The 27,877-nt window shown below is 45.4% G+C and overlaps 1 protein-coding gene across 3 annotated transcripts in view; it reads right to left on the reverse strand.

The window, feature by feature from the left end:
* The window catches only part of LOC131268726 (transmembrane protein fend-like), a 155,205-nt gene that overhangs the window by 37,709 nt on the left and 89,619 nt on the right, over positions 1-27,877 (reverse strand). For 2 of the 3 annotated variants that reach the window (XM_058270997.1, XM_058270995.1), the window contains exon 2: positions 18,402-18,900. In XM_058270997.1, coding sequence (XP_058126980.1) covers positions 18,402-18,692 — 291 coding nt within the window. In that variant the 5' untranslated portion in view covers positions 18,693-18,900. Of the gene's footprint in view, positions 1-18,401; positions 18,901-20,112; positions 20,125-27,877 lie in introns of those variants that run through there. The other variant, XM_058270996.1, reaches the window with a different exon arrangement.

Genomic DNA, 27,877 nt, shown 5'->3' on the forward strand with positions numbered 1-27,877 from the left:
GCTGACAGGCTAACGAATGGAGCTGGACCGGAATGCTGATGGGATCCCCCGGTCCCTTGGTCCCGTGGGGACGCAGTTCGGGGCGGGGCGCTGACATGGGTGATGGTTGCGGCGCCCGGGATGTTAATAGGAACCGAGGGTTTGCGACCATACGGATACGGGTTGAGGTGGGAGGATTATGCTCTCATTATTATCTGACACCGGAAATGGTGGGATCACAGGAATGAAAAGCAAGAGTGTCTGACGGGTGAACGAAAGGAAGAGAGAGAGAGAGGGAGAGGGGGTGATAAAAAAAACAACCCTGACCATTGGAAGGATAGCGAGCGAGGGACTGGACGCTGGGAATGGCGAAACGAATGGCAGGTACGAACACCGAGGGGATCCCGTGGGCAGACAGGGACATGATTAGGGCTAAAGATCCTCTCATAATCACATTCTGCGATGAAATATTCAGACCACATTCACCGCCGCTGGGGTTAATATGCATATAAATTAGATTATGGGCTCCGAAATCTCTCGAGTAACGCGAGGAAGAGTGAAAGTGACTGCAAAGGGCGACAATGTGCGCTGAGGAGCGCAAACCGAGGGTCTGGAGATTGCCGATATCGGCTGTTGTCTGTTTCTTTAGGTTTGCAAAAACCTTATGTTTTCTAATCCGTAAGAATTTCCAACTGTTTGAGACTAACTCCTGCAGATTCAACTCTAACATTCCCTAATAGTACCTTAAAAACTTTGGAAAGACAATTGGAATAAACCATTTGTTGTTTTGAACTAAACACTTCGTTCAGTTGTTATAAGACCACCTAGGTTTTTATTCACAAGTTGTGATGGATTATGTTGAAAATCAGTTCACGTTAATCTTGTTGGACAAAAAGCAACAAATTTGCTTATAAAAATATAACAATTTCGATTACATCACGAACTTCCAAAATTTTGTCATAAAACTTTAAAAGTCCAAACAATTATTGCAAACTAAGAGATCACTAGAGAAGTTTCTAAAACTTAAGAGGTGAGACAATCATGCTCGTTAAGAAGAGATAAGTATCAACAACGCTAGAAAGAGGATAGATGTAATAAACACATTAATATCAAATAAAAAATGTACAGCTTACTATTCGAAACTTTCTAAAAGTAATACAAAAATTCTGGTAATTAAAAAACTATTTGGAGAAATGAGATTTTGTTTTATTTTTTTCAGTAATCCTTGTATAAAGATGAAGAAAATGATTCAGGTACGAAAACTGACACATATATACTTCAAACACGACTTAATAAAAGTAGTGACGTGGCTGGGGAACTGTATGAGCCCTCGCAGATCATTTCTCCAGGCTATAATTAGACAGAACACACTATCTGAGCTTGAACGTCTAATGTCATCAAGCTGGGCAAATCTTTAGTCATCTTTGCTAATGAGGCTTGCTGCAAGACTGCCAAATCTTACTGTTCAAGATATTTTGCAGATTGAAAAAGTTGTTTACTTTAGGCAAAGTTAAAAAAAATGTAAATAAAGTGGTCTAAAGATACCTTATCGAAATTAATATAAATATCTCTTATATACCAAGAAAACCAATGTAGAAGGATTTAAGTTAGTCTAACATATAAGATTGTTCAATAAATATGCCACAAATTGTACAGTTTTGTTAAAATATGTGGTGGTGTTATAGTAATTGCACGCAGTGTACAACAATTGACTCTCGCGTGCAAAATGGTCATATTTAGCGTTGTTAGAAGAACTAGAACGTGAAGTTTCCCGAAGCTGATGGAAGGTTTGATTTGAGTCTTCGTTGTTCAATGACACCTGAGAAGTGGCTCTACCAAAACAGTACTGTTTGCGCGTCTGTATCGAATGGATTATTTTTTCTCACACCAACAAAACGGGCTGCACAACCCACCCGCACGCCCCTTCCCCACCGATTCGACCTCCCGAACCTGTGGGGTGCGGGGATTGCTAATTAATTAGATTAATTATTCACATCTGTAAACACAACACCCGTGAAATCGGCGTAAAATTTGTTCGGTTTACGCCCCACCGACGCACCGAATGGAGCGCGGGTGGGTCGTGTGTGTGTGTGTGTGCATGTGTGTGTGTAGATGAAGAAAGCCTAACACGACGGGAGGGTTCGCGCTTTCCACGTGCGAGGAACGAGGTAATTTAATTATGTTTCCCGATTGTAAACTTTGCCACCGTTTCGCCCACAGCCCCGCAATCGCGCGCGGCGTGTGTGTGTGTGTGTGTGTGTGTGGATGTGTGAGAGAGTGTTCGGTCAGGATTCGTGCCAGTGTTCCTTTGAACCGCGTTCGAGTGCCACAAGTGAAGTTATTTACGGTGCAGGGTATGGTATCTCCAAACGGAATTTCCCCCGTAGGGTGGAAAATTGTTGGATTACACGTGTGTACGTATGTGTGCGTGGGTCGAACGAAGGTTTGCGCTGAATAGATCCTTCGTGGGTGAATCCTCGAAATTATTGTAGAGTTTCCACGAACTCTGAACGTTCGCGAAAACGCTTGCCTTTCGCGTGACATGCACGTCAACCATCTGCGTGTGATGTGGGATAAGATTTGCACCTAGCGTTTAGGTGTGGGGAACATATGCCATTCGATCGCGTAGGATGGGATCAAGAAAAGCTTGAACCGGCCCTTCAGGTGGGTTTCCGATGAAACCTTTCCAACATTTGCATCTCGAAACTGAATCCGTACAAATTACGGATCATCTACGTGCTTTTAAAGGAGCCTAAGGACCTTGCAGCAAGGGTTTTATAAGATCATATGCTTCACTCACACTATTAAAGTGCCTGTATAATCAAACAACTCAGCCTAACTTACTAAGAGTTACATTACTATCATTTACTTAAAAACATTTTTCTTATTTACGTGTTTCTTAACACATTGTTTTTTATTTTGATCGCAATTTTTTAATTTAATATTTCAAAACCGGCTCAATTTGGTTTCAACAAAAACAAGACTTTTCTTAAAATATGGCTTTGACATATAAAAAACTTCAGATTTTTCAGTTCCAAAAACCAAGTTGATTAAACCTTTGATGATTTAAGCGCTCATTTAGATCGCTCTATTTAAGACACTATAAATTTCATAGCTTTGAAGTTGTTAGATTTTTCAAATCTTCAAACGGTTGCTTTTTAGTATATTTGTTGGCTATCCTTTTGGTGTTTTTAGTTTTTTGATGCTCCTTTCCATCATTTCGCTAGGTTGATGTAAAGCAAAAAAGAGCGAATGAGAGTTCATTACACCTTTATAAAACTGAAGACATACTTTTGCAATTACAAATTTAAATTACACTATAAAATGACCACAAAGATTGCAAATAACCCTAATTTTCATAGTAATTGATACGCATTGAAACATGAATATTGGTACAGTACAGGACGGAAACAAGCTACGGAAAAAAAAACACCAAAACTAGCGCAATGATGAAGATGTGCATTAAACAAATTAAAAACGCCAAAAGTCATCAAATATACTTAAAAGTAGCCATTTACGAATTTGACAAATCTTAAAAAGTACAGAAATTAAAGGAACCGCAAAAAAAGAGCGGTTAAAATGACCGTCAAAAAGTATCATCGCAAAACAATGTACTCTAGTGTTAAAAAGTACTTCTGGAAAATTGTTTCTTTGCGTCAAGGCTGGTTACTGAGATTGTTAATTTTACCGTGTTGTTTATTAAAACACTGATAAATTTTGCAAATTTTTATGGTTAGAAATCAACAACGTTTGCTTTGAGGTTACTCTTTTCATCGATTGAGAACTTTCGTTGCAAATCGAGCACATTTCTTGGGCACTCGTGCCGCATCCAGTGAGTGAAAGTGTCTAACTGTCATCTGGATTGGGGCTGCTGGATTCCAGACTTAGAAACAATGTATCCGTACTTCGTGATCCGTTGTTCGCGTTGGATGGATGGTTGGGAGGCGCACGTCTTAGGATCACAGTTCAACTTTCTCCCGCTCGGTGGGGGAAGTGGGGGTCTCGAATCGTGACGCAAGCGGAAGTGAAACCCAAGCCAGGAAGCCGAGCGTTCGACGATGCATCACGACGGAAGGCATCGTTCAATTATCACCTGCAACCCGTCCGCGCATGAAAGATGTGTGAGGAGAAATTAATATGCTCACGAGCGGAAGGAAAAGATCGCTGCTGCTCGAACCCTCTGACCCTCGGTAAAGGGCAGGCCTCGGAATACAATGTAGGCTCGAGACGGTCGGATCAGCTTCCAACGTGAAGAACCAACTGCTCAAACAGCTTCGCTTTGGAGCCAGCTAATTTTCACGTGCTGCCCTCAATCACTCAGCCGCTTCGAGTGCAACGAAACACGCTCGTGCACACACACACACACACACACACATACACACACACACGCCGTATCGAAGATGATCGTGAAGAAAAATGGCGTCGGCAGGCTGACAGTTCCAAGCGAGGAAATAAAAATAAAAAAGAGATATACGAAGCGAGCGGAAAATGTATTGTTTCTTGCACTCAGTGTCTCATCCGTCTTTGCTTCCCCCTCCCCGCCCACCACCTCCCCTGACGTGAGAGATGGGGCGCCTGATTGCGTTTCCGGGTCGCAAAGACAAATAGAGCCAACGTCAGTCGTCTGTTTGGAATGTATGGTTCTATGTATTTTTTGTCTGTGTGTGTGTTTTTCTTGGCACCCTTCTCTCCTACTCCTCGCTGCCGACCCAACAGCGACAACTTTAATTCACTTCTTGGGACAACCAAAAACCCCACCAACGAAAAGGGGAAGAGAAAACCATTTGAACGAAGAGAATGAAAGTTGAAAAGAGTAAAAAGAAACCGACGCCTTCGCCTCCCGCAATCGCTTCCGAAAGCCTGGTGGTGAAGGGGGAGAGGGCCAAGGGGGATGGAAGGAATCGCCTTTGCCAACGGCAGCAGTTTAGCCGCTAAATTATTACGCTCATTTCTATAATGAAGCTATCGCTTCCCATTAGCTCAATTGAATATGTAATAAATTCTGGCTCTATTTCTTCTCAATCTCAAAGACGTGGCCAATCCGGGTCCAATTGATGGGAAGGGAGGGGGAGAGGAAGGGCTGGTTCGGGTGCGGGATGCTGATTGGTTGGGAGAGGTTTTCCTTTCCATCGGGTGTGTACTTTTTTTTCTCTTCGTACATTTATCTTGCATTTTTCAAATCGATAAAATTGAACGATTCGTTTGAAAATTGGTTTTTCAAATGATAAGTTTGAATCCGCTAAAAAACAATGCTCCGGTGCCGGCGGTGGAACATGAAACTACAGCTTGTCTAGTAAAATTTCACACACATGCACTTTTGTTTTAGATATTTTTAATTGTAATGTAACTCAATAAATATCAAACGTGGCCAATTTTATGAAACAACTCCGATCGTTCGTTATTTTTCTTTCCACGTTTTTCAAATCCGTTATGTTTTTTTTTTTTTTTTAATCATGAAGTCTACAGAACGGACATACTTGTGTTGTTTGTATTTTTAAAACTGAGTTTTTAATCTAAAATTACAATAATTTTGACATTTTTTCGATAATCAAATATAACATATGCTTAAATAGAGAAAATTATAGAAGTTTTCACAGCCAAAGAATAATCAATTTAAAAAATATTAAGCTGGCAAATACTGAATGCGAATAACCCAATAGATTATGCATGAAATTGTGTAAACACAGTATCATATTTAAAAAATATGAAGAGAGTGTGATAAGGTTCAAGAAATCTACAGGTCGTACATTACGTTTTTTGTGTTTGCAAAACTATGTTTAAATGATAATAACTATAGACTAAGTGAATGATAATAACCCAATAGACCTTTCAATAATTTGTGTAAACATAGTACAGCATTTAAAAAATATGAAGAGGGTCTCGATTACGAAAAATTGTGTGAAAATATATTTGACACGGTGTAAATTTGCAACCAAAATAATCGGGAATTTGTGAACTTTTGCCATCGAACTGGCCACCATTTCAACGTCAGCCTTTTTCATGTTTATGTGTGTCTCTTTCCTTTACTCGTCGCGTGCTTTGTCCTTTCCGTTCCGTTCCTTCCTGCTCGCCAAGACAAAAGGCCGCGCGCGAAATGAACATCACTTTAATTTTAATGTTCTACCGCTATAAAGCGCACGGATTACGTTGACACGATTGGTGTGTCGCCAAGCGTGTGTTTGTGTGTGCTCCCTCGTTTGTGGATGATGATTTCTTCTGCTTGTGATTTTAGCGAGGCCCCGATCGGTGGAAGCTGTCGTAAACATCGATTCGTTAGGCAATAAAAACAAGAAAAAAGCAAACGAAACTAACATATCCATAAACGTTAATCGGGGATAATTATGCAATCGCAGCAATGGGAATCGTTATGGGCCTTCCAGAGGCAAGTGTTCGCAAGCACTTGCACACATACACGGACGCCGACGTTCGCCTTTTCGAAATTCCTCCACATTCCGAAACCTCCGATCGGATCGTCTATCTTCGTCCCATCCAAGCAACGGTCTGTCTGTGTGCTTCGAAATAGATCACATCGATTTGGGAAGTGGAAAGCCAACCCGAGTGGCCGGACCGGGCGGGGGGACGATTTACGAGGTGGGGCGAGGGATTAGCGGGTGGGATCAACCCGAAATGCCGGTCGATAAAATATGTTGCTCGCCTGCCAAGGGGTGCCGTGCCCTCGCGTGGGAGTGCGGCGGAGAGTTGACAGGAATGATAATAAAGAGAGCTCCCGGCTTCCGAGTGCGCGCGGGTTGACAATCACTCACTCCGGCAGCACCGAGGGGCGGGAGAAGGGCATCCGGATGGAGACGAAGTTGAACGGAAGAGAAACGAAACTGTTGAGCTGGTGTAACTTCCATCTTCATGCTTCCGTTTCATGCTATGTTATTCAAGACAAAATAAAATGAAATTTGACAAATACACTAACTTGCCAACTTGTCAAACTTTGCGGGTTGTTGCAACTTGGAAATGTTTTAGCTTCCATTTTTACTGCACTCTTTAATTTTGCAATCTATAGTGAAACGATCCTGTGTAATATCACGACCGAAATTATGCGTCATTAACATAACCTTAGCATGCTTATTTTTTTTATTTTAGTTTTCTTTCTTACTTTTCCAAAAACTTGTTATGTTTTTAAATTGCATCAACTAGATTAAATTTAGGGACGACTTTATATTATTTTTCTAGTTGCATAAAAACTGTCATTAATACCACTTTAATATGGATCGTTTTATTAATTTCGCTCTTAAAAACCCCTTCAAAAGATAAAATTAAAGTTATTTTAAAATCTACCCAATTAATTTCGAATCTTAAAACCAAAAAATTAAAGGTATTGGCAAATTTGCTTCAGCTACTCTGAGCGTTTAGTGCAATGTTTTAAAGCTGTTTGGTAGTTTACCTCAGTTGTGTTTGCAACCCTTCGTTGCTTGTTTAGTAATCAACAAAACTTAACATAACTATTCTTTTATCGATTACATTCGATGAAAACAAAACAATAATGATGGTAATATTTGAAATTGGCACAACGACTGGCTCTAAAACGAACACCATCTCTAAATTTTAGCTTGAAAACCGTTGGTGTTGTCTCTAAAGCACTTAGTTTTGAAAAAGTTCATCACATGCTGTCTCTTACTCATCAGTTTTTATCTCTTGCCGAAAATTGTAAAATAAACAGGGTAATTCTAGTTTTTCTTGTTAATTACACTTTAACAGCAGTTAGCATAATTTCATTTATGCTTTAAAACTAACTTGTGTCTACTATTATGATTATGATAATTTTCCGAGCACAGATTAGTTTTTGCATTTCAAAATCCACACAGAAGGGATGAACTCTGATATATACTTTCATTTTCATAGCTGTTAACCGTAACTTGTTTGGTTTGTTTACAATCGCTGCAGTTCATTTGTCTAATTTTTATCAGTATCAAACTTTTATCTTTTACTAATTTCGTGTCATTGTATTTTTGTAGGTAGTTCTACGAAGTAAATTTTACTATAAACAACAATATTCATATTTTCATTTTTTTAACTAAATTTTTAGTTAAAAGCAAAATCAAATGAGCACGAGATAAAAAACCGTTGAGTTGGAGACAATAACGGGTTCGTTAATCCTGTTCGATTATTTGATACAGAACGATTCAAATTCGACAACTCCCTTAAATCCATGAGCAACACTGTTCGTGTCCTACCGAACATGTTTTATGTCCCAAAGTGGCCCACCCATATTTCTTCTCCGGTTGCTGACTCGAACCTGATTAGGAGAACATCTGTTTATTCTCGATTTATGGTCAATCATGGTTGCATTGTAAAAAATTTGGTTAGCCAAATGCTAATGTCGTTAAACGCCAACGCAAGCGCCCAGAGTCGGTTGCAAGGCGGTGCGTGTGGTTGCATCAAATTTCTCTCCGCTCACTTCCGCTTCTTTCCGGTGGTGAGGAAAAGTTGGTCAGCGGAAGTGACGATAATAATCGTTCCACGTGCTGCCGGGAGTCGACGAATACGCCCACGGCACGGCCGTTACTCGGATGGAGTGAAGTGTGAAGCCCTGAGGCCTGAATAGAGGAAAGTATCATATAGCTAGGCAGAAGTTTGATGGTTCGAACCATCCGGCAACTTCGAATGCAACGTATCCGGTACGGGGGCATTAAGACGGCGAACAACGTGCGACATGCAAATCGGTACGCTTCGAGGATGAACAGCTGCAGCACGCCGACCGGCGGCCATGGCTGTATACCTGCCGCGCGGCCCGGAGTGGCAGTAAGCACACCGAGAAGGCGAGAAAAGTCAACACGGGGTTGGAAAACCCAAACCTCCCGGGGGCCAGCCGCCATTTGTTTGGCGAGCGTGAGGTTCCTCGTTTCTCGTTTTATTTTCAGTCCCACAGTGAGGGTAGGAAGGGGGAGAGGGAGATGTTGCTTTGAAGATGCTGCTGCGTGACTCTAGCGAGCCGGTGTGGCTTGGCTGGGCAAACAGAAACGGCTCTGGCCGGACCAATCAGGTAGTCTGGTAAAAAGCCTGAGCCGTCTCCGTCTGGACCTGCGTCTTCCGGGGATTGCATTCATTAAAGGGTAGCGGCCGGGGTGGGGGAAGGAGTCGTCGAGCTAATGTGCGACTCTGGGAATGGCCTTCGGGGGGGCTCATCGAGTCCGATGCTAATCGAACGTGTCATCGATATCCGCCCCGAGTGTCGAGAGCAGCAGTCGGTTGCGAGTTACGATCGTAATCATGATTTACTGTGCGGCCAGAATTTGGATCACGTACCCTGAGGCATTCTTGCTGCTTTCTCTGGGGTGCAGGACACATGCCAGCGGGTCCAACCCGCGCGAGCCGATTGGTATCGGGTGCTGAAAATAACCGCCTCAACATAACCCTCCTAAATGCGGACACACTTGGGTCTCTCTTTTTCACAAAGAACACACCCCGAAGTAAAATACTCAAGAGCAAAACCAACATGTAAACCTATAGTGAATAAAGTTGATCCATCTCCTATTACAACTAACCGTAGTACCATACAGATATAATGTAATTTTGAGAAACATAAATCAACGCAGGTTGAACCCGAAACAAACACCAAATAAGTGTCTATTAGTACAAACATAAACAGAATGACTCAAACCAAAAACCAAAACGCTCTAAATATTTCCAATTGCCAACAACTTAATACAAATAAAAATTCACTATCTCTACTTCTTCTAAAACTACTACGATCTACTAGAAAATGAAAGGTTAAACACTCGGCTAAAAATAAGAGGCCTCTGCACATAAGCTTGCAAAATTAAAATAAAAAAGTCAATAGCGCTGTTTTCAAAGAAATAATGGAACAAAACAAAAGAAAGATGTTTTAAATAAGGATACTGAATAAATCAGAACTACAGAACATAAGAAAAGCAAATAGGATAAAAAATGTAAGCACTATTCGCCAACTATAAAAAGTTTTGATGGGGCTATGTAACAAAATATGGGCAAAACTGAGCTGCGCCAAATGGTTGTTAGGTTACAAAATGTAAATTGATAAAAATAAGTCAAAGTTAGTTGTTTTGTATTTCTGCCTCCGTTTACACAAAAAGCGAGAGAAAATACAACAACTTCTCCTCAACGAGTTAGTTCAAAGAGAGCAATTGTGCGATATAACAGAGGATATGGAAGCGGAGACCCTATAACAGCAATGATAAGAAGCTTTAATCAGGTTTATTGTGGACTAAACGTTGTTGCAAATACGGACAATGTATGAGAAGGGTTAAGATATTTACAGAGTTGGGAAGAAGCTTTGTTTTTTCATTTAAAATGCCTTGCGGGGTAATTAAAAAGGTGGACAAGCAAAATATTAACTCAATAAATTTACATTTTAGACAGTCTTATCGGTTCTCAACCTGTTTGTACGTAAAGTTAATCAACATTGTTTCATCGCATACTAGTGATAAATCTCACCTAATAATGTATAGTATGAAATGCTTTTATAGCGTGAAAAATGGAAGCACAGCTGGGACCCGAAATCAGTGTAAAGATTTATCAAAATAGATATGAATCACAGCAAACCGGCTGGTTTCGTTGCGTGACCATCGTCTAATACCTTCTCCCTCCCAAGCGGGATGGTATGCAGTGCCACCCCAGCATGGTGTATCGTGGCTCAGAGGAAGATGCTTCACGCAACTCTGCTTGCCTATGCAAATTGGCCGCGCAAACGAGACTTAGGCAAGCTGCGCAGCCCGGGCTACTGGTTTTTGCGCCTCTGGTGCGTCTGTTTGCAATGCAAGAGGGCGTGGTTGCTGTGTGCGAGCGCGGAAAAGTGGGTGTTCACCTTCGCCCGAGCGATGTAAAGTTCACATTCGTGCCGGCGTAACCGATTTGTTGTGCTCCGCGCCGCTGAACGCTGATGGCGATGAGACTGAGTTCTTGTTTTTTTTTTACAGTTTTTATTTTAGAATGTCTCGTGGATAGCCGACCGAGAAGTGGAAATGAAGCTGAAATTAGCTCACCTCAAGAGGCAAGACCTAACGGTGGGCTGGCAATAATTTAGTTAATAATTCCGCACGGGTGATGTCTCCAACTAGGTTGCGTTCGGTATATGAGATGCCGAAAATCGCATTATCGTAGCCCCAATCTACAGTTGATGTTGGTTCTTGGAGTATTTACACTCGACGCACTCACCCTTTACGGTGGATAGCAACGTCTCATGCGCCTTTGCACACGCAGAACTCAAATTTCGACTGCAACCAACAACTGAACGGCAGTTCGAAATCAATTTGAAAACCCGATTCAACCAGGGATGGAATGCGCCGTCTAGGCGGTCGACAACCACGTCGACAGGTTGCTGACAGCAAGCCGAGGTTCTATATACCCGACCACGGGCAGCGGAAACGTGTCGAATGGTTGCCGTTGATTGAATTTTCCACACCAGAGACACATAAACAGATGCACCTAAGTGGTGTCGGGTAGGTCTTTGTTAGACCCCGCTAGACTCGACTCCGCGGTAGGGAACGCTCCATCGCGTGTCCGATTGTTTGATTTGTTTCCTTCCATCGGGTTCGGCTTGCCCCAGAATTGATGATCGAGCTGGCGGAGGACAATGTGCGCCATCTTGCGAGACATTCGTAGGTTCCGTCCGCTTGGAGTTCCGGAGTGGTTCTGCCCTAGGAGTGGGGTGAAAGCGATTCTTCCATTCAATTCCCTCTTAACACCTTCACTGGAGATGATTCTTTGTGCTGTTTGTGGGAGATACCTCACGGATCCGAGCACGGTTTCACACTTAATCGAGAACATTTAAAATCAACAGCCGAGTGGATGGTATAAAACAAACTCCCCCTTTGCTGAAGGGGCTCAAAGTCCGAGTCTGGTCCGGCGCGATCTAGAACGTCGCGGTCCGTGCAGTGCTCGAGATCGATTAGCCGCTCGAGTACGGGGGCGATGTGGAGCCGTTGGTGGCGCAACCACAAGAACCAGCCGGAGGACTGGGTGGAGATGCTCGCGCGGACGGGGTTTAACAACTTCACACTGTTTGGGTAATGAAGAAGTCGAGCTCCCAAAGAGGTCGTCCCGGGTCCGAGGGCGACCGGGAGCAGATTATGTTCGGTCATTTCCACACTCTATTCTCCACTCCTGGCCCCTAGCTGCCCCTGCTCGATTGCTTTGAGACGCTAGCCGACGGTTCGATACACCGCTCCCTTCGCCTCCCCCGAGTTTTTGATGTGGTTCGCGGCGAAGGGGCGCTAATCGTTCCGACGTTCCGTTTCGCCCCGGGAGCGCAACGAATCGCCTGATGTGGCTCCTCGGCGATCTTTGCCTCCGGTGGTGAGTGCCTCCGCTCCGCGCGGGCAGTGGCAAGCCATTAAAGGGTGCGGCGGGGACTTAATCAGATAATTATAATTGATCATAAAACTCTTCCGACTCCCGGTTTCGCCACGGTTCGTCGGCGTCGGCCTACGAAACCGACTTCGGTGGGACTCCTGGAACTATCCAAGAACAACCGGAGGAGAACGTCGAACGTCCAGAAGTTGAACACACTCCAGCAGAAGTGTTGTGTCCGCTAAGTGCGTCTTGGGAAAGGTTTTCGCTAGGCCTAACTCTGTTCGATTTGGTTGCTTCATACATCACTCGAAGGCAAGATCTTTTTGAGCGACAATGAGTGTCACCTTGACGTGACAAAGCGCGCCCGTATCGGATACGGGAACACTTCTACAGCGTTTCGCTCCTCTTTTCACGACATTGAAATGCCTACTTCCTGCTGAAGTTTCCAACCCCACACCCGAAACGCGACATGCGGGCAGAACAAAAGTGTTAATGAACGTTACGCACCGCTAATCGCGTGAGAAATCACCCGAAAATCCATTGGCCGCTATCAGTCCGGTTGAGATCTTAATAGCGGGCGCCGCAGCGCGCCTCATCCATTTCGCCGCACCGCTCGGAAGTATCTTTCTGTAACGTGAATCCTAACACCGTGATTAGTTCCGCCGGGCCGATTCTTCTGTCTCCGTGTCGGGGTGATATCTGTCATGTTTTCCCGCGTTTCCGGAACTTGAAACCTTTTGGTTGTGGTGTGTATCTAGCCTACCTCATTGTTTCTCAAGCTCTAAAACATTTCATCTAGCGTTAACTGATCATGTTGGTGGACGTAGAACATAAGTATTACATCAGAGGAATATCTTTACCATCTTTACCATCTTTGACATATTTTATTGTTCTGCCAGCCTGTTTGTTGAGTGCTTGCAAGTTGACTTATGATTATCGTTTGTTTTTTATATTTTATGACACAATTTTAGGAAACTAGTTAAGCACTTGCATTGTTTAATGCGAACCTTTCGTGTGATACTTTCATTGGTGTTTCTCGTGTTGTGTTTCGTGCAAAATAAAACAACGAATCGCGTTTCGACTACAATTTTCCTTTTTCCTAACTTAATTCCTCGGACAACTGCGTCCGGTGTTGTTTGTTTTCAACTCAAACGTCCGTTGCTGTCTGTTTCGATTGATTTTCCAACCAGGTTCTAGCTTTTCCTTCACTTCACTTTGCTTTCTAGAGTCGGAGGAAGTCGGAAAATAGGCTTCCCGTGCGGAAAAGCAAGCGGAAGCGACCCTAAACAAACAAACAAACAAACTCTGGTGCAGGACCGGGAAAATGCAGGCCGTTGGTGTATCGTCATTGGAATTCTTTCATCCTTCTCTCCCGCCGCACGTTTCCACTGCTTGGGGGTTCGGTGGCACGATCTCAATATTAATTTCATTTGAAATAATAACGTTATTGCCAAATCGGTTGTTCGTGTTCTGTTATTGCCAAACGCCAGCAAAGGGAAAGGAAGCATCTAACGCCAACCCGTCCAGCGTGACGGCAAGCGTACGCATTTTTCCCGATGTCGGATAGGAACGGTGTTTCAATCACCATTTTCGGCCGCTTACGAAACGCAAGTTTTCCGGAAGAAAAACGAAGCTCCCTTTGAATGGGGGTTCACTCTACCTTTGACGTACAGCGCACGGTATGTGGAACTAGACCGATCCTGAAATGTGCTCCACAACAACAATCAAGGGGAGTACACCGGACGAGTTGTGGACGAGATGAGACAAACCTGAAGCTTAACCCTCTAAAAGATATCTTTAAACTACTTGTTTTTAAAACTTTTAAGAACTTTTTAAAACTTAGGATAGCTTTCATCTTTTTTGTGGAATCATTGCCATATGTTGAACTTCATATTAATATACTGCCTACCACTTATACAACACCTTTTGTTTTGAAACAACGAACAACATACGAAAGAGTTTCGAAAAGAAGATTAAAACAAAATTGCATTGGCAGAACTACAGTCTGTAGTTTTTTACCGTTTTGCTGATGACAACGACTAAACCTAAATGGTTACCACCGATTAAGCTCACTGCCTTTAATCGCTTCAACGTACACCTGCGCTGTCACGGTTTCGCCGCACAGAGAAGCGTCAAAATGGATCAGAATGGATGCTCAACCACGAAGACCACCACCGGCGCAGACTTTGAAGCGCTTCCGCGTATGCAACGCCCCGATCCGTTTCGGAGTGCAAATCCGCACCGGCGGAACGAATCCAGGGTTGTGACGGCCGAGGCAAACGATCCTCTCGATCGGCGCGCGCTTCTGGCGCACGGTTCGGCAGGTTAGGTTACGCGGTGTCGTTTTACCGCAACTTAATCGCATTAGACGCGTCACCGATCGGCCATTTGTCACCGTGCGGAACCGATCCGGAACGCGCTTCGGAGCGAGGCTTTGGGGGGGGCGAACTGATTGAGTCACGCTCCGGAACTACTGCAGATCGGATCGCAAAAGGCTTCGCACGCGCCACGACCTCGGCTGCCTGGCGAGTTATTCTTGTGCACTCTTTGCTGTTTGTCTCTGTCGGCGGGAACACTGATCGTCGCCAGAGAAAAAGACACGCCACCGACGGGGAGTGGGAACACAAAATCCGACGATTTATGAAACCTACCGAACGAGGACAATATTGTTGTCCGAGGATAGCGCCTTTGTGGTGCGCTGAAGTCTTCACAAGCGTACGAGAAATTGAACAGTGAACGGCGCCCGATGAGGGAAGGAGCACTCGAGAGCAGCTTAGCTGGTAAAATAAAACCGTGCATCAACAATTAACGGTGGCAGGTCCGGGTCCCGTCTACGTCAGGGCCTTCCATGCCGAAGAAACGTGAGCTCCGGTTGCAGCGCGCTCAAAGATAAGTAAAACATTCCTCACATTCATTGCCCCTGCTGCCCCGAGGGTATGATGCATTTGATGCGTTTGAGGCAGCCCCCCATTCATACGATTCGATCCATCCATCACTGGACAGGCTAGAATTAATCCATCGCCAGACCCCCCCTCCCACCCGCCCCGGACTGGTTCCGTTTGGCATGCATCACTCGGGCTGTTTTCTAGGCTGCTGGTACGTGCCTCAATGTGTCATATGCCATTAGACTCAAGCGGACATTCTCTGTGCTCCTGAGGACTCAACGACGACTTCTGGATGGATGGATACCGCTCAACTACCAACCGCGCATCAGAGCTTCAAGATCTAGTGGGTAAGCAGGTACGCCCTTTAGACAAGTGGCTCCACTGACGTGACGTCATTCGTGGCGGAGCGTGCGGGATCACTGGCCGTCACATCCGTGAAACCTGGTGCCCGGACGGCATTCCTTCTCCACTCTGCACGGCACGTAGCTTGCGGGGTAATAATTGTAATTATTGCAACAATATCTAATTCGCACCTTGCTCCAGTTGCTCCGGATCTGTCCGGAGATCGCGAGCGCGCTGCGCGCCTACCACATCTTGTGTTATGGCACACAAACACACACACATACAAACAGCAAGGCACAGTTTGATGCTGTAATTATAGGGCGTCCCCGCCCATTCCATATCTGGTGTGATCCGTGCACAAGTGGCATGATAAATTCCTGCCACGCTTCCATTTGTCCAACCGGTTCCGGGCATCTCCCCGCGGGGCTGGGATGTGGGCTGCCGACGGGCGCAGGTGTACGGTATCAAGTCATTACGGCCGAAAAGGGGTAATGCGCGTAATCCGAAAGCGTGGTTCCTCGGGAGTTCTCCAAGCTATTCGTGTGCTGAGGATTAGCCAATCTAGAGTTTAAAACTAACCCAAAAGCACTAAGTGGACTACGCTTTGAACTATACCGGAGTTTACAGCTATAACGGTCCAAACCTGGAAGCTCTGGGCTTAGCTATTGGAGTTTCTAAGATACGCTTATACCAAGGTTTTATGCGCTTATAAAAAAAAAACTTAGGAACATACTTAGGATGAAGGATTTGTAGAGTATGTAATCTAGTAATCATTACGATCTAAACTTAATCAATCCCTCAAGTCCCTCAAAGGCATTTGGAGTACCTTAAGTCACCTAAACCGCTATAAATTTTTTAAAAAGCTTCCATAAGTCAGCGAATAGAAGACTATTGACGGATTGAACACTTCAAGTTAAATAGCTGATGTCTGAAAACTTCTCACGCGTACAGCAGAAGATCTTCTAAAGAAGAATTTTGAAGTTGAAGTGCGGGAAGGTTATCCCATCACGCGTGGGGGATGGAAGAGCTGCTCGAAAGAGGGTAACAAATTCCCTTGTCGTAATGTGCGGGTGAGGTCATCGTCACCCAAGCTTCACTGCTGAAGTCTGCTCATGCTCAAGTCACCCCGGATCGGTCATCGAGCGGGACGGTGAACAACGTTGCGGTTTGTTCGCTATTTATTGGCATCGCCAGGTGAAAACCAGACCGGCATTGAGCAGGAGCTCTATCTCACTCACTCTTTCTTTGTCGGCGGTCGGGGCCGATGTCGCGGTGCGTGCATAATATGCATAATTAATAATCGTAGCTCAAGAGGGGGGGCAGACATACCGGTGTGGCACGTTGTGGATGGTTTTACCACAGGAAGTGCATTCCCGTGGTTCAGCGTGTGAAAGATGATCTGAGCAGCGGCCCCGCAGCACCTCAGCTCAGCAATCGTTTGCGATTCATTCCGCCTTCCAAAGGTTCCGCCTAGGAAGCTGTCGCTGTTCCCGTTGCAATCGTGTTGTTGGCTTGAACGACCTCTCCTCCTCTACCTACGGCTTAATTGCAGGAAAGGGCTGTTTCCTTTTTGAAGAGAGCGTGCAAAAAAACGAAGACTCCACCAGCGCACGGGCGCAGGAAGTCCACCCGTTCGAGCCCGAGACTTTGGCTGGAAATTGTCATCCGAGCCGGGAGTTGCGTCCGCGTCAATCTTCTTCACCCGCTTAATTGTTTCTAGTGTCGCTATTTAATTGATTATCTGATCGTAATGATGCGCACCGAGTGGATCCGCAGCCGGTTCCTGCCGCCATGACGGTGGTCAACGGTACCTACACACCAGCGAGGCAGCAGTGAACGGAGGAAGATTGCCCTCTACCTCCGACTTCGATTCTGCCTTCGCCTCGCGGAAGAACATCTTACAGATCCCTCTCCAATGTTCATTCTCGACCGGTTTCCTTTTCGGCCTTTCGTTCGTCCGTTCGTTTTCAGTTTCATTTCTTTACCAAGAACCTTTTTTTCTCGTGTCAGTAAAAAGGGAAAAAACACACACACCAAGCATGTTATGTAGTCTTCATTTCGATGCCGTGGTCGGCGACGAAACAAGAGCGCAAAGAACGCCACTGGATGATAGAAACGGACCCTTAAAAACAAGAACTCCAAAACCCATCAAAACACCGCCCGGGGCAACCGCCGCTGTTCGGTTTGTTGGTTTACGGGAAGAGAAGGAAAACCTGACGAAGGAGCCCTCGGTCGCTGCAGGAGGGGAAGGAGAAAAAAAAAGCCAGGACGACTCCTGGACTTCGGCTGCCCGCCAAAAACGGAACGATAAAACAACAATCGAACTGATAGACAGCATCTTGATTGAATCAGAAAACTAGTTAATCGCACCGAATCATGTCCGGCATGGGCACCGGCCATGGAGGTACACTGACGACGGAGCGATTTCCCGGGAGTCTTGAACACGTACCGCGCATCAGAGCAATCCCGAATCGCTCGGTGGAAGTTTCTGGAGGACGAGTATCTGGAGTTGACGGGGGAGTTGAGTTTGAAAACGGAGCCGTAGCAGCGTCTCTCACTCCGTCTCCGCTATATCTCGCTTCAGTACTTAGAGAAGCCGATTGTTGGAATAACTCGCCCCGGCCACAACTCGTATGACTTGCGGACCTTCGGATCCCTCAGCATCCAGCCATCCGGTAGCGGTTTCGAGCGCGGCGTGATGGATTCCTTTCCTAATGATAGCCACTGACACTTTCCCAGGGGGGTTTCCAGTGCGTCCGGGACGTTGAGCAATGAGTACGTGAATGCGCGGTCCTTCTGGGAGTTGACAGCGTTCCAGAAGGAAAAGAATGCCCCCCCTCTCTCCAACAAGGCACAACCGTTGGCTGCACCGTGCACTCTAGTTTGGCTATTATTTAATGAGATTATAATTACCTTCTCCAAGCAGCCTTCACGACAACGGTTGATAGTGGCGTTGATTGAGCTTGACGGGGTTGAAGCTGGAGCCGGCCCAGCCGGGGTCCCGGGCGAGGCAGCGCTGCTGCCTTCTGTCAACTGCCGCGGCCTGCTGTCACTTTGAGCTGTCCGGGACTGCGCCGGCGGACCATCGCCAGCGACGTCTGTAGCTACCTCCACTGTCGCCGCCGCGCAGCACCCACCGAGCACGGTCGCCAGGAGCATCACCAGTAGCGGCGAGCGAACCGCATGCCATCGTACAGGCGCCATCGCTTTGTTTATCTCGCTCGCAGCGAAAACACGCTCCTCCACGAGGAATCTGTTCGCTGGGGACTTCTCCTACCCAAACAACTGCCTTCTAACTGCACTGGAACTCGCTCAGAACTTTCCTTCGTGCACACACTCCATTCTAACACTCACATCCTCCTGAGGTTTGGGCCTCAGAGCAGCAAAATCCGGCAAATGGTTGTCAGGGGAACTGGCAAGAAAGGATAAAAGTGATTGATGGAAAGCGGGTCAATAAGACGATTCTTTAAAGAAAAACAGGAGGAGAATATTAAAATACACAAAAAAAAAATACCTCCGAGAGTTTTTTGATTCGTTTTCATTGAGGTTATCATGAGATAACGACGCGAACTGTCACTTTTCTCGATACGATCCGTCAAACTCCCATACAAATTGTAAACAAGAACTCGTCCCACGTCGTTTCATTGTTTACTTTTTGTACGGAAAGCATTTGAAAGCTGACAGATGGCGTCGTAATTTCAGGATAACCTCAAATATCGGCTCAACAACTCAAATAAGGAATCTGCATTGGGTAAAAGTGAATGATAACGAAGCCGGTGAAGCAAAAACCGGAAAACCGAAACAAAACAAACGCGTGTAGAAGAAGGAACAAACCGAAACAACACACCAAAGGGAAAGGAAACACACTGAGTGAGGGCTGGAGGTTTGGGTTTTTTTTCGAGAAGGCACGAGAAGCGGACATTCAAAGTTGTTTAATTATTTAATTGCATCATTTTTCATGCTCGGCCGCACCGACACTGCATTGCGCTACACACCTTTCCCCTCTTTCCTTCGCCAAAGGATTGCTCCACGGAAAAGGATTGCAAAACCGAGGGATCGGTCGAGGAACGAAGGAAAACAAAATAATATAGACACACACACACACACACACACACCGTGGCGAGTCGCTGCAGAGGCGCGTGTTGTTCTTGTTGTTACCTGCTTCTACCCGCTTCCGAGACCCCGGGTCTGTGGTTGAAAATTTTATAAATTATGGCCATATTAATTCTGGCTGTGTTCGCCCAAGAGGTCCGAGTAAACAAAAGGAAATTTAAAGGATGGGTTAATGGAGTCCTATCCATATGGGCTGCGGATGCGTGATTGGAGCAACCGGAGTCGGTGTGAACAACGGAAGGCAGCACGGACAAGGGCTCGGAGGAGTGGCAGAGTTTTGCGGTTGCGATCAATTTTACTCGCTTTCGTTGCGATGTGTTTTTATTTTCCGACTCAGCTTGTCTTCATCCTTTCGCATCCTTTCGGCAAATGGTGCGTGTTGCTTTTGTTTTTGTTTGAGCTCTGAGTTTGGAAACATAATATTTGCTCGTACAAGGAACAAGTTTTCTAACCCGTTTTCCCGATTGCTCGGTGGCTTCTACTCTACTTGGGGTTCTACCCCTTCTCTTACCTGGTGTCCTTGGAGATCCTTCGGAATTTTCCGCAAAACCATCCGGAAACCGCACTAACACCACGCCAAAGACAGTACCCACGTGCACAGAGTTTGGAAGTTTACGTTAGGAAGCACCTTCTAGCACGGTACCTGCTCTGTGTCAAATCAAAACAAAACGGCCTTCGTCAAACAAAACGCATCTGCTAGATGCCCACTGCTAGATAAAACCATCCTCCTACCAAAGAGACGTATGCGAGTGCGAGAGCGAGTGAAATAACCACGAGGACACAACAATGGCGTCAAACCGTTTAGGAGTTGGTGGAAAACCCCCGCCACCACGGGAGGAAGGAAGGGAAAAGCGCAAACGAATCGGGTCATGCGGTGGGAGGCTTGTTCGTTGTCTCACGGTTTTTCCTTAATGTTTCTCAGAGTATGGGATTTGATTTGGTTGCTGTTTTTTTTTCTTTTGCATTTATTGATATACGCTGGGTACGGGGAGCACAGTGCTGAGGTTCAATTTTTAACTAATTTGAGCTTGGAAGAGAGTGAGAGATGTCGATGGGAAGCAAGAGAAAGAGATAGAAAGAAAGAGAGAGAGAGGGAACCGCACTCAGGATATGCAAAACGGTTGTGCGGAAAAACAAAGCAATGAATATCAAACACTGAGCGCCCCCTAACGGTGATGAGACGCGGCATGGGGCGCATGGGGCGGAAACCAACCGGAAACGATCGCTGCACGAGTCCACGGAAAAACAACAGCAAACCGGACGGATACACGGATACCACGCAAAATGAGGGGTGGAAATGGAATAAAAAAAAACCGACGACACCGTTCCAACGCGTCCGGAGCATCCAACCTTTCGGTCTAAACTGGCAACCCGCAGCGTCCGACGGTCGCGGGCGAGCGCATCTACAGCTCGAGCACCGCGACCGTCGGCGAGCACCGGGAGAGCGAGTGACACGAACGCCCAAATAAACTGGCCGGTTTTGCTCCGCTTATCGCCCCCAAAAGTTTGGCAGATTTCGGGCAACAGCGCTTTTTTGCGAAGCGGAACGGAACGGAACGGAACGGCGGAATGCAAATCCTCCAGCTCCAGCTCCAGCAGCGTGTTCGAGTCTCCAAAGCCCATGGCTTCTGAGTGCTCGCCGCGTATGTCAGCCTTCTGCAGCTGTCCAGCAGACCCCAACACTCTGTGTTCTACTGCATTTCATATCGCCGGCACTATACGCTATATTCCGGAGAGTGCAAGATTGAGCAAGAGCTCCCCGCTCCATTGGAGAGTTGGCTCTCGCCATTGTGGCATTTGGTTTGTTTTCATATACCAATACCTTTCTAGTTACCGCGCACGCCTCGTGTTGTATTTCATGCCCCCCAACCAACATCTTATCTCACGGGATGAAGGCAAACAAAGGACTTGAAAACGAAAGTTTTGCGGTGTGTTATTCATCTTGCACAAGAAAAGGATTACGTTTCAAAAGGTGCAAAAGGCATTTGCAGGCATTTTAAGGGCATTCCGTTTGTAACCAATCTTAAAATGTTGTGTTTTGTTTACCTAATATAAGATACATTGTTTATGGTACTGAAGCCTTTGCATTCTCTAAAAGCTTCTTCAGCTGGTAAGGAAACAAAACTAAAGTGTGTACGTTTGCGGACAGACCTACGAAGGTAAAGAACCTTCGCTATCGGAGCAACAGAATGCAAGTGACTATTCCCAAGAGATTGCCTGCCACAGGAGTTGGATGCTGCATGGCGTATTCAATGATCACACTCTGCACTCTGATATGCGGATGCTTGCCATACACTCACTCTCCGCCCTCTCAATCTCTTTCTCTTTATCTCTCCTCCCTTTTAAGCGCATACCTCGTAACTCATTCTCTTTGTTCAACTTTTGCTTTCCTCCTTCCTTCGGCGGTAACTCACAAACAGCTGTACAATTTCGAGCAGTTTCTTCTACCCTATCCGACGGTTGTTTATTTTATGGCACAGTAGAGCGAGCGGAATTATTTGATAAATCCATCACCGAAAGGCATGCTGTGCTATTTCCTCCGAACAAGCAATTGAAACGAAAATCGTGTAATACTTAAGACCGGCGGAGGGTGAGTTTGTTTGTCGCCTTGCATGCGTCGCTGGATGCATCTTGCCAGCGTTGCAGGACTACGATTTTGCGTACTTTATAAAACTCTCAGACCAACATGTACGCCGACACGTACTGTTCAACGCAGCAAGTGGCGGTTGCCGGTCGCCGGGTACAGAAGAAATTAATTAACAATAAGTAGCTTTCATTGTTGAAATTCGCGCCAAGAGCCGGGTACTGCCTGCGTCTCCTGCCGTGTCGCGAATTCTTGAGGCTTTCCCATGCTTACCGAGGTCTAGCCCATTGTTGGTACCTGTTTTGGTTTCTTAAAGTTTCTTCTCCGGCTTTAGTACACATTGTGACTTGGACTGGTGCATGGGAAAAAAAGGAAGTCTAGTTTGTTCTTAGGCTTACAATCTCTTCAAACACCATGTTTCTAAAAGATCAACCATGGCGTGTAGCCATTAGAAAAAGCATTAAGAAGAACATCAATACTGATATTTCTAACTATGATGAACATTAGATTCTTAGGACGTATATGATAAAAGTCATTTCAAACCGAGAAATAGGACTTATAGCTTATAGCCTTTATATGATGAGGATGAGATTATATATGAGATATAGGAGTTCGTTGTAGTGCGATGTGTGCTTTTGATATCCCGAATCTCTCTTTTGAGAAAGCTTAAGAAGTTCACATTTACACTGAAAACTGTCCAGGTGGCCAACATTTTACACTTCCAAGAACTCAAGCGAAGCTTTAAGTCTCCTACGTTCAATTTAAATACAGGAACCACTGCTGCAGCTACAGAGTATGTTTGAGTTCACTTTGCCAGGGGGTTTTCGATTTGATAGGCGTCTTGCAGGTGAATGGAGTGTTTTCCCCTGTCCGGGGGGATAAGCTTTTACTCCGTCGTTTCGGGTGAGGGGTTGATGAATGTCAGCGTCAGTTTAAAAGCCCATCCTTGCGCTTCCCTTCCAACAGCTGCTACCAGAAGCGAAAGGATGCATCGAGCATGCAGAGACTTCCACACGACATGCATACCATGCAGGCTGGGTCGTTCCCGGAACCGGAAGCCGTTTCGGTGTCGTGCTCTGGAGGCTGGCAGTGGGCCAAAATGCATAAATTCTCCCTCGCCCCGACCATCACCCACGGCGCTCCGTGCAGGACGGGGGGTTCAAAGTCGACGTCACAAATTCGCACATCGACACCATCGTCACCAGATTTGCATGGTGCGACTCTAGCTCGAGCTCATCCGCTCGTTATCTAGTTGTCACCGGGCCCCTCCCCCTCCCCCCCCTCACCACCGTCGACACGATCCGGCTTTTCCGGCTACGGTACACTCTGATCATATATTCTCTTTCATCAGACACAACCTAATCGTATTGCCAACCGAATCGTCCCGAGTAGCCGTCATCGCCATCATCAGCATTCGCCGTTGCATTCAGCTTCCCGCTCGGGAACTAAGTCCTGCCGATGTCTACTGGGACCCGCCACCGGCACCTTCCACCGGCAGCTCGCAAAATTAGCATAGTTAATTCGGGATATCCTCTCCAGCTCGAAGACGGTGTATCGACGCTCGCAACGGTGTTTTGCACCGCACACCGAGGTGCGCCAAGCCATGCGAGGGTCCTCTTTCGATTGATTTCGACTCCGCGAGCTGACCTTTAACCGCGGCCCGCCGGTGGACCTCGCCGCCCCTCTACATCGCATCGCAGTAATCACCAATAATCCTGCTTTTGGCGGAGGTGTCGCGTTCCGCCGCTTTTTAACGCTGCTGATTGGACTTCTGAGCCCGAGCGGCTCGTTAGCCAACGAGAACTCGTGTGGATTTCTCTCCAGCCGCGAAAGGGGGCATCATTCTGCCTGGAAAAAACTGAACTCGGAAGGGCTCCGCAGCGGAAAACGTTTCGGACGTGAACTCAAGGGGACATATTTTACTCTCGCAAGCGATACGGTGTTTTGGATCGTCAAGACCCACGTGAAATGTTGCCAACTGCCGAGGTATGATGGACTGCAGGTGTTAATTCCTAGGGAGTCCTCTTATGGAAGTATTAGATATTGAATCTGCGCATTCTAGGAGGGACAGAGCGTTGTTGTTAAACATGTGAAATGTACAAAGTAAAACCATATCAGCATCAATGGTCGTTCAGCACCTCCCTTTCGCTACGGTTCCCCCTTCCCCCTATCTCTTTGGGAAGTTCAGGAATCTAAATGGAATTCATCTGAATTCTAATGGATCGACACACAGCTGCCTCGAACTTCTCCAGCCTAATTTGTAGGCTGCGCTTTCCATTTTTGAAACATTAGCGTTTTAATTTCATTCCAGTCTCGTGTTTTTACCCCCTCCGCTTGTAGTTTTTGTTTTGACCGTCTTAACATATGTAGCGCGCGTCGGGTCGGGTTTCATCGCCGCTCCAGCTCATCGTGAGTTCATTAGATGAAGTTTTCGATTTCGTTTTTGCGCGATGCGTTGGTGGACAAATGGTTTCCCCTCGCTGGGGGCGGAGGGGCAATGATAGCAGGAGGCTAGTTTTTGGGGTTAAGCGATGTTCCGTGACTCGTCCGATTCGCCGAGCCTGTCGAAAGCCGTCGACGCCGACCCCCAGCATGGCCGGCCGCACGGATGATGGATGAAGTTTGGCGGGTTTCGACGATCGGCGATGTTCATTAGCGGCGCCCGAACGTCGGAAAGGGTCACGATTCCTCCCCGGGGGCCAACCCGCTTCCGTCAGCGGAGGGACGCTTGCCCTCTCCCATGCTCTACCCTTTCTTTTTTCACCTCGCGTTGAGGAGGATACAGGTGAGCCTGAGGTGGAAACATGAACCGAGGCTCACCTTTTTTTCTTCATATACCGATTTTTTTTTGTGTTCCTAAGTCGAGCAGACAATTTATTCTAACCTCACCCGAAAACCATCGACGACCATCGATGTCGGCTCAAGTCGCGTTTAAGTTCGACGAGTAGGAGAGCAAAAAAACCCCGAAGCAGGAGAAAGGAATTTCCGAGGTCAACTTTTTTTGCCTTTCTGTCCGTTATGGTTCGTTCTTTGGTACGACCTTCGGGACGAGTTCGGTTGTCACAATTTTTGTATCGCAAGGAAGGGTTCGCATGCAAAAAAAAGGGTTAAACACTCCGATTTCAGGATGACCTTGAAGCAATTTATCGCAGCGAGAAGCGAGAAGTGTCTAGGAAAATCGATGAAAAAGGTAAAAAAGGATTCCTTAATTTCTGAAAATACTATGAAATGAAACAGATTTTTGACAAAATTTGAAAAAACCCATTTTTGTGTAACCTGATTATTTTTTTCAGGTTATATTATTAACAGGTATTGTTTTTAGAGAATAAAACTAGGTAAGTTGAATAAAAACGTCAATACGGTGACCTTACAAATGGTTTCATGTGATGAGAAAAGGTGTCAAAATAGAAGCAACAATTTTTCTTGTAAGTTCCTTCAAATTAAAGCAAAATAACTTTTAAAACATCTACAAAAAGTCAACAGATCCCGGAATGCATTGCAAAACAGATTATACAAAAGATAAATTTAAATTTATATGTTCGTACGAAGAGTCAAAGAAGGAAAAGTTAAGACAGGAAAGTGTAGAAATAAGTACAATAGCCAAATACAAAATCATGGTTAGAGAAGTAAATTTGTGAAAACTGCTTCAATACGTTCAAATGTGTAAAAAAAACATCCCAATAATATAAATAAGTTTCGAAAACCCGAGCGTCTAAAACACCAACAACATGTCAAAAGTTGAAAGAATCCATCGCAAAATAGATAAAATTAAAGTTAAAATAAAACATATCTTTATTTGAACAGAAAGTTGCGTAGAAATAAGTTCAGTAAAGTAGAAGTAAATTTGTGAAAAACGCTTCAGTATGTTGAAATGTATTAAAGAACACTCAAATTTATAACCATTCTTGGAAAAAAAACTAGAACAAAATTGGCATAAATGAGTTGACAACAAACCTGAGATTGGTCTGTAGATCAGGGTAAATATTTACGTCACCAAATAATTTGTTGATGGTTTTTAACGTGTTCAGTTATTCTCTTACTGTTCCTCTATGAATGCTCCAAAAGCATGCAGTGTAGAAACAGAGATTATATTTAACAAACGTCTTTAGTAAATCTTACTTGTTTTCTCGGTTTTTCAACTTTTTAGAGAACATTTGGGGAACAAAAAGATACTTAGCTGGGTTTTGACTGCCGGGTCGTGCTGTTCCACCTCGTGCTGTTTGGTTCGACGAAAAGCCGATAATGAATGCGAAGCATGCATGCAAAGAAGGTTGCCTTCAGCGCCTATCGCATACGACATTGGTGCAATCGAGTGGATGGGTGTTGAGCCGGTTGGGTTACCATATGGTACCGAGCTGCACCACGACCGCTTCGCTAATCAGATAAGAAGCGGAGAGGCCTTTCGAAGACGCTACAGTCGCGTGTCCGAAATAAGACCGAGCCGCCAGCGATCTCATGGATACTCGGTTGGAAAAGCGTCTCCTTCTTCTCTTTTGTCCTTTTTTTCCTTAGAACGCAATGGAGGCGCACGGTTGTTAGTGTCCGCTCATGCTGTAGATCTGACTCGGCAGAAGAAAAATACCAGAAGCTTCAAGCCGAACCACTAAAAAGCATTAAATACATGAACCGCACCGGATTGCCAAGCTCGTGGGGTTTAATTATGTACAAATTTGAATGCTGTTTACACGCCAGCAAACGCTTCCTCGACCTCGATCTTGATCGCTAGCTCACGTTTCCTAAGTCTCGAGGTTGAAGCGTTCTCTCGAGAGGGAGAAGCGGTTCCTGCTTGGAATGGTTGAATTCGGGAAGCCATTTATGGTTCCATTCCGGCAATCGTTTTCACGTTCGAGTTTTATTTTCGAACTGTGGCAAGGAATTTAGAGTGGGTTTGAATTTAAAATAGTTCCAACACGATGCTTAACGAAATGTTATTGTGGCCAATGAAGAGCTTCTAAGGTACATTTTGAGCTTTATTGTACAATTATTGTGGCTTTTGCTTTTAGGTTGTTATATTTCTATCAATTATTATTTATTATGGAACATGTTTTAGCGTTCCCTTGTTGTTTCAATCAAACCATTTTTCTCCACGATCTTTAAAAACTGTTTTACTGAATGCCAGCAGAACGCAACCGTAGCAAATAGTTTGATTTCGGTAACATGTTAAAGGTATTGGAAAAGCATGTTGGAAATCCTTTTAAAGGCAGCAACATGAAATAATGAAAATGAGCATGCATCCTTCGTGAGAATGGGCACGTTTAAACATAACCGATTGTCGGTACCCGTGTGCCCTCCTACATGCATTTTATCACGCTTCCCTCTCACATTCGCCCTCCCTTTCCGCTCGTCGGCTCCCTCCCACCCACCGGGAATGCACATGGAAACGCCATAAATGGGTTTGCGTCGGCATGCCAGCGCCGAACGTTGCAGCGCGCGCTGTTGCAAATGAATTGCGGAACACTTATCGAGATTTAAATTTTTCTCAACACTCTCAACCCTCCCCCCCCTCCCCCGCGGCTTCAGTACACCCTGCGTCTCCTCTGGTCGACACTCGGAGATGATTGTTTTCCTTTTTTTTTGTTAATTTCCTTTCCAGTGGGTGCATTCGACACTAACCGGACCGGAGTGAACACTTTTGCCCAAGTTCATTTGCTTGATTTCGTCTCCGACATCCTTGATGTTTTTCATATGAACA

The sequence above is a fragment of the Anopheles coustani genome, chromosome X, assembly GCF_943734705.1.
Source record: "Anopheles coustani chromosome X, idAnoCousDA_361_x.2, whole genome shotgun sequence".
In the NCBI taxonomy this organism is placed as follows: Eukaryota; Metazoa; Arthropoda; class Insecta; order Diptera; family Culicidae; genus Anopheles; species Anopheles coustani.